Below are 7,621 nucleotides of genomic sequence, written 5' to 3' on the forward strand. Positions count from 1 at the left end.
GGCGATGCGGGCCGGCGGGCCTGCGGGCCGGCGCGGTGGAGGATCCGGCGGAGGGCCACGTGTCACCACGGGATTGGACGGGGCACGGCGGCGGACGTGTCCGGCGGGGTACGGACGCGTCCGGCGGCGCGGAGGGATTTTTTAGGGTTTGGACTGCGGTTGTATTTCGGGATGCCCATATATTTATAGGTAGAGGGAGCTAGGAGGCTCCAAATGAGGTGCGGTTTTCGCCCACACGATCGTGATCGAACGACCTAGAGCATGGAAGAGAGTTTGGTGGGTTTTGGGCTGGTTTTGGAGGGGGTTTTTGCTGGACACACAAATGGACTTTGCGGATGCCCGGTTAACCGTTGGAGTACCAAACGACCTCCGAATGGAACGAAACTTGACCGGTAGGCTTCGGGTGGTATACTAGGGCCACATGACAAGCCTCGGTCCATTCCGAGAAAGTTTGACACACGCACACGAAAGAAAACAAGAGGGGTGCACCGGAGGAGATAGGAGCGCCGGATTGGAAAACGGACAACGGGAAAAATGCTCGGATGCATGAGACGAACACGTATGCGAATGCAATGCACATGATGACATGATATGAAAATGCATGACATGACAAAATACAAAACGAAAGACAAAACCCGACAACGGAGGGAAAATCATAACACATAGCCGGAAATGGCAAGAGTCGGAGTTACAAATATGGCAAGTTACATGCGGGGTGTTACAGCCCTAGAGGCAATAATAAATGATATTATTTATCTCCGAGTTCATAATTATGTTTATGTTCCATGCTATAACTGCAATGATTCTCGAGTCTGCAATATCCATGAGGCTCGGAGGAAGACTCATATGCACGTGTGGAATAATAAACGGTAAGAAGAATTCCTAGTCTGGCCTCTAAGACTAGCTCAAGTGTTGCATGATGGTTCTGTTCTCCTGATCATGGGCATGTCTATGCCAGCAATTTTGAGGGCACAATGTTAAGAGAACATTTGTGTTGAATCGACCCGGATTGATGTTATGCTAAGAGATTCATTCGTCACAAGTTAATAGTGCATAACACAGAGATGGTTAACGTTTGCATGATTCCTTAGACCATGAGAGTATCGAGTTTCTTCATGCTTGCTTCATGAACTTTGGGGTTTGTTAAACGTCATCCGTAAATGGGTGGCTATTACGGCGGCTTACGGGTTCATGGAAAAGTGTGTCAAGTAACTTGATAGCTCAAGATTGGGATTTGCTCCTCCGACGATGGAGAGATATTCTCGGGCCCTCTCGGTATTACGGTATCCATCATCGTCTGGCCAGACATAGTGTGATTTGATCACTGGGATGCCGGAACACGGAAACGAGAAAAGAGAACAAAACCGGTAACGAGGTAACTTGCATGGTGGATAAATTGTTCGTCCACGGGGATGCAACAAATCTCACCTCGGGTGTTTGTGACATATTGCGAAGCAATAGGAATAGCTCACTGCAACTGGAGATTCACTCGAATATTCATTCGTGTGGGTATAGGGGTCAATATTGGTGTCCACGGCTCCGATGTTGATCATTGATCGGAAGGGGTTCCGGGTCATGTCTATACTTCATCGAACCTATAGGGTCACACGCTTAAGGGTCATCTATCTGCTGAATACTAGACAGGGAGTCTGAGAGAAAATCATCGAGAAAGTTTCGGACACCGAAAAGTTTCGGACAGCGGAAAAGTTCCGCAGAGAGAGGTCACCGGATGAGTTTCGGTGAAACCGAAATAGTTGTTTCGGGGTATGCCATTAAGTGAAAATGGTTTCGGCACATGCCTGATAATTCTTGGAGGGTACCAGAATCATTCTGGAAACTTTTTGGAATTTTCAGAAATAAAAACCAGAAATGTTCCGGAGCTGCAGGAACCGGTTCAGATGATTTTCGCAGATGAAAATCACTAAACTGGAATTGTTTCAGAACACGTTGAAAATTTTTATGGTGTGTACTGGAAATGTTCTAAGCTCACATAAATATTTTCAGTTCGAACGGACGCTGAAAAATGTCGTCGTGAATAGTGAAAGTGCCTTTTGGGATATTTTATGGAAAGCCACCTTTTGGGGCTTTGCCCAAAAGATCTAGGGATGACATGGATGGATTGGGAGGCCCTCATGGGGGCCCCCCAAGGGGTGTGGCCGGCCACACTTGGGGCTCCACCTTGGAGCCCCTCTTGTTCCTTGGTTTCACTCTTATGTCATTGAGGAAGGACTTCATTCATGTGCATTTTGGGTTTTTGTGTTAAACTACCCTACCCCTTGGGATTTCCTATAAATAGAGGTGGAGGGGCAGCCCTCCACACACACTCTTTCTCACATACAAGTGTCATGCATGATCTGGCTTCTCTCTCCCTCCCAGCGAAATAGTTTCGTAGAGCCGTAAGGCTGTCTGGGTTCCGGCAGGAACTAGTTCTGGACGGCGAAGCCCTGCCGGATAGATGACACCGTATGTGTGCAACTCTGTAGAGAGATCGTAGTTTCGGTCTTAGTTCGTGAGTGCCTCCCGAAGGGCTGTCCGTGTGACCGTCCGAGTTTCGAAGGTCCTCCCGAAGGGCTGTCCGAGTGACCATTCGAGTTTCGAAGGTCCTCCCGAAGGGCTGTCCGCGACACCGTCCGGGGGGCTGTTCGACCGCCTCCCGGAGGGCTGTCTGAGGAGCAGATGAGGGTATACATCCTCGCGGTTGGGAGGTTGTAAATCCTAGCTGCGGGGATCTGCACCGCCGATCGTCATCGACTCTACTTCCCGCTACGCTACGAGTCGGTAACGAAAAAGATCAAACCATGTATGCAGTCTCCATAGTGGTCCTGGGCTGGTGCGTAGGTCGGAAATTTTTTGTTTTCTGTCGCGTTCCCCTACAAATATAACAACCAATTACATGTCGGATAGAACCATGATATGAACAGAAGAATCAAGATTAGAGGACTTGATACCTAGGTCAGATGAGTGCATGCTGCGGGAAGGGAGGGGCAAATCCTGCAACATTCTCGCGTGCTTGCTTCGTTCCTCAACCAAGACAATGCTCCACCGCGGTGGACCTGAGGTCTTGAGGCCCAACCTAGTGGAGATGACCAGGACGGTGAGGGGATTAGGTGCTCGCTCGTGCGAATCGTGGATAATGTCAGGCGCAGCTAACAGATGGTAGAATGTACCGGTGCGGTGAACCTCACGGCGGCTGTGAGGATGACTGGTTCATGGCGGAGAGATCCATGGCAGCGAGGGGAGGGGAGAGCTCGGGGGCTGGAGAGGAATCAGGAGGGCGGGATGGATCGAGGGACGGATGTGTTTGGGGCATGTCAGTTAATGCGAGGAGGGATTATAGGCGAGACGTGGGACGAAAATCAATTGGGTTTGGAAACACATCTACGGACTTTTAGAAGCAACGTCAGCCGTGAGATAAAAACACATCGACGTCTCACGACCGGTCTGGCGAATGCCGTGATAGAAAGTGTTTCCAAAAGGGAAATGGTTATGGTGGCAGCGGACAGCCCGGTAGAGCCCGGCCCATCCAAGAACCAAGACTAGAGCGGGACCCGCACGTCAGTCACACGCACAAGTCCTCCCGAGTCCACCTCCTTCCCCTTCCCCCGATCTTATCCTCGGCGAAGCTGCTCTAATGGCGGATCCGCCGGCGTCGTCCCCGGCCGACGAGGCGCGGGATCCAGGTCCGGCTCGCACACCACGTCTTCCCCCATCTCTCTGTCTCGCTTGGTTCCGCCGCCGGTTGCTGCTGAGTGCTGGCATGCCGCTGCTAGGGTTACGAAAGAGCAAGCGAATTCGCACTTCTTGCTTGGTCAGCTCAGAAGCTGCTCATGGCAGCACTAATTCGTCCAGTGATCCTCCGAGTTCTCGTTGCTGCGGCGGTAGACCAGTGATGGGGCTACTATGGTAGTGCTAGGTTCGTCTGATTGATCTGTGGCGACAGAGCAGGGGCCGCATGGCTCTGGCTCTCGGCTTCTGCTGGTCTGTTTGCCCATGCGTTCGCCTGATGATTAATCTAATCCTTTTGAAGTATTGTGTATTGTTCAGAACAATTCATGATTTCATTCAGACATCCCTGTTCAAACCGGCGCGTAGAGGACAGCATATAGCAGACTAACCTAGGTTAGCGTTCTTGTGCGTAGATATATACCCTCGTAATATACCGAGTGACCACCGTACACTGTGTGTGCTGCCACATTTTTAGCGTGTATATTTTTGCCTCTGCCGGTGTTTCATCATGATCGGCGGAGAAATCAAACTGGGTATTGAGATTAATTTTGCCCTCACTTTAGGTAGCTCAGAAGCTGCTCCTCATGGGAGTAGTACGTCGCAAGACACGAAAGAGCAGGAAGACATGAAAGGAGAAGCGGCTGTTGCGACCTCTGAACCCGTGAGGGAGGAACTGGTCCAGAGTGCCGTTAGTTTTCTGAGTCACCCCAAAGTCGTGGCATCTTCCGATGTCCAGAGGCGTTCCTTCCTGGAAAATAAAGGGCTCACCATGGACGAAATTGAAGAAGCATTTCGACGTTTACTTGTAAGTTCTTTTTTCTTTCACTATCTACTTGTCCCTGGTTGTTCTCAACTTTTGCTCTTTTCGTTAACTTCACTTTTGTAATTTGCAGAGCCCACCTTCAAACTCTACAAACTCAAATATGTGTGAATCTCAAGGTATGTGAGAACAGTCAGTTTACTAGTGATTCTAAGGCCTCCGGGTTTAGTTCTAATTTGATGTCACCGTGGATCCTGTCAAGGTTATTGATAGCTTTTCGGTTTGTTTTTCTGTATAAGTAAATGGTGATTCCATATCAACTTCCCCTTTCAGTTGTATCTTCAGTTCAGCACTGCTCTAAATGACTTCATCAAAACATTCTTTTTTCTGACATTCCTACTTTAATTTTGTAGGAAGTCCTGATCCTGAAACTTTAACCCCTGTGGTGCCCCGGCACCCAAAATCATATATGGAGGTTCGCTATCTTGGGCATCATTTTTTTTTCTGTCACGAACTCATGCTAGCATATGACTAACTTAGTTCAGTCTGAACATGTTGATATTGAACCGGAAGTTGTCTCTAAACTGTCATATTGGACTTAACACTTGACAGGTCATGGAAATGATACAGAGGGGAGAGCGGCCAGATGATATCCAGGCATTCTAAATTTCTATTTGTCTCCCTAGTATTATTGCTGCAACAAGAGGACTCTGTAACCCTATTATTTTGTGATATAGGATATTAATGATGAGCCACCAAACCCTGATCAGCCAATCTCGAAACCCAGTATGGCACCCAAGCCCAAGGTTTGCACTTGAAATTGTAGGCTAATCAATCTGATGATGAGTATAAACTTTTAGAGTATCTTCATGATGCCCTCGGACTTGCTTCAGAACTATGGTTGGCTCACATTTCTGTTGCCTGTTGAACAGCCGTGGGAGAAGCAAGGCCAACAAAGTTCCGGCCTGGACCTGAAAGCTCACACAAGCAACCCCAGCGAATCGTCGTCAGGAGTTCAAACCGATGGCACCAGCCAGGCCACGGGATCAAACAACAGCTCCGGTCACGGGAACTTGATGCTGACGGCAGAGCCGGCTACAGGCTCTGAAGCCCCCGTGGATGGCGTTGCCACCTCGCCAAAGCAGTAACTCTGGAAATGCATAGACGAACGGCGGTGGGATCAGGACATGATGTGAATCAGCGTCGACCTGATGCTGCTTCAGATTCCAGCACCACATTGTTGCATCTTCCGTTATTATCAGAAACTAGTTTAGTTTAGGGGGTCAGCGACATTTTTGGGAAGCTGGGATTGGATTCTTGCTGGAAATGAGCACCTACAATATGTACTTATCATTGGCATTCTTCACTTGTTCACGCATCCCTACTGCTGAGGCGTGCCTTACCTCTAATGTTAATCCAAGAAAGCACAGCCGGTTAGTGTGGTCATGGGATGGTGGGCAAAATGGTCATTCCTGCCTGAAGATTTTTATAGAAAGCAAAGGTTAGAAAACGGAAGAGGCAAAATACTAATCCCTTCGTTTCTAAGTATTCCTAGAAGAGAACGCCTGTATAATTATTTTGAATATAAAAAGGCTGGAGCCCGGCCTTTGCATCATTGTGACCCCCAAAAAAATTGGACTGGTACATAGGAGAATTTTTTTTCTTTTGTAAACACTATATAGGAGAAAACATACACACCAAAAAATACATTTGAAGCTAATGTTACACAAGGCGACTTAGAGCAACTCCAACGGGCCGACCCAAATGGACAGCGATTTTGTCCGTTTGGGTCAGCAAGGCGGACACGAATGTCCGCTTCCGCGATTGGGTCGGCTCATGCGCCCAACGCAGGCGCCGACCCATTTTGACGGCACGGAAAAAAAAAATACATGCATATTTGAAATTAAAAACAACATTTAATTAAACATTAAAGCCGGCCACGAAGGCCGGCGGCAGTCCACGCGTCCTGCGCCGGCGTCGCCCCAAACCAGACCGGTGGCGCGCTGACCCACTCGCACTCTACTCCCGTCCAGGAGTAGCGCTCGATGGGGGACAGCTTCGGCTCCGACTCGGCTTTGACACGGGATGGCGGGTGAACCGGCGGCAGGACGCAGTCGCCCACCGCGGAGAGGGCCATGGCCACCTCATACGCCGCCTCCTCTTCCTCAACCGCCGCCGCCCTGTGCCGCTCGTCCTCCTCGCTCTCCCGGTAGACGACCGCAAGGGCCTCCTGGTAGGCGGCCTCCGCCTCCTGGTCCTCCTCGCGGACGACGAGCGGGCGGTGGCACGGTGCAGTCGACTTCGCGAACGCCACGTCGCCTCGCCTCCTCGTGCTCGAAGGAGAACCAGCGCGCCCAGTTTGGCGAGTCGGTGGCGTAGGTGGGGTCGCGGCGCTGCTCCAGCGTCAAGAGCGCCCGCCAGCGCCACACCTCCTTCGCGTGCGCCCTAGACGACCGTGGCGCCGCCGGCACTGGGATCCTCTCTGGATCTAGGTGCCAGTCGTGCGGCAAGGTGGCGTCGGGGTACGGGAGAGGCACGCGGTGCTACTGTGCCACTCCGCCTGGTGCACTGGCACGTTCACGTGCTGCCTCGCCTGGCAAGCCGGCGCCGGCAGAGGCGGGACGAACTCCGAGGGAAAAGGCCTGGCGGGGGCCTTGCCCTTGGCCTTGCTGCTGCTGCCGGCGCCGGAGAAGAGCCCCATCTGGCACGGCTGGGGTGGCCAGGGTTTGCCGGCGACGGGGGAGCGAGTGTGGCTAGATGGGGACGGGGGCTGGCTGGAAGCGGATGAGGACGACCCCGCCGCACGGTCGGCTTAAAAAAGGGCGACCGCCGTCGCTGACGCGTGGGCCCGTGGTCATAAATTAAGCTGACCAGGCTGACCGTGGGTAGTTGGACGACCGCCATGTGGGGCCGCAGCGGACACCAAGAAGGCGCGTGGCGCCCGTTCCGCGTCCGCGCCGACGCATTTGGGGCACAAATTTGGGCCGCAAATGCATCGGCGCAGACGCGAAGCAGACTTGATTTGGGTTTGGGTCGGCGCGTTGGGCCTCCTCTTTTGTCCGCGCCGACCCAAACGGATGGCGGCGAACGAAATGGGTCGCCCAATTGAAGTTGCTCTTCACAAATGTGCTGCCA

At 51.6% G+C, this 7,621-nt stretch overlaps 1 protein-coding gene across 2 annotated transcripts; it reads left to right on the forward strand.

Moving 5' to 3' along the window:
* Positions 1-3,458: 3,458 nt before the first annotated feature.
* Positions 3,459-5,854, forward strand: LOC123183239 (peroxisomal membrane protein PEX14). Of its 2 annotated transcripts, none has more exons than XM_044596007.1 (7): positions 3,459-3,680; positions 4,290-4,531; positions 4,620-4,665; positions 4,900-4,961; positions 5,099-5,143; positions 5,224-5,292; positions 5,419-5,854. In XM_044596007.1, the coding sequence occupies exons 1-7, from the start codon at positions 3,632-3,634 to the stop codon at positions 5,632-5,634; spliced, it is 729 nt and encodes a 242-aa protein (XP_044451942.1). In that variant the 5' UTR covers positions 3,459-3,631; the 3' UTR covers positions 5,635-5,854. The 2 variants fall into 2 exon arrangements, with proteins under 2 accessions (XP_044451942.1, XP_044451943.1); XM_044596008.1 differs by having other exon boundaries at positions 3,511-3,680; positions 4,299-4,531.
* The last annotated feature ends 1,767 nt before the right edge of the window (positions 5,855-7,621 follow it).

The sequence above is a fragment of the Triticum aestivum genome, chromosome 1D, assembly GCF_018294505.1.
Source record: "Triticum aestivum cultivar Chinese Spring chromosome 1D, IWGSC CS RefSeq v2.1, whole genome shotgun sequence".
NCBI classification, from domain to species: Eukaryota; Viridiplantae; Streptophyta; class Magnoliopsida; order Poales; family Poaceae; genus Triticum; species Triticum aestivum.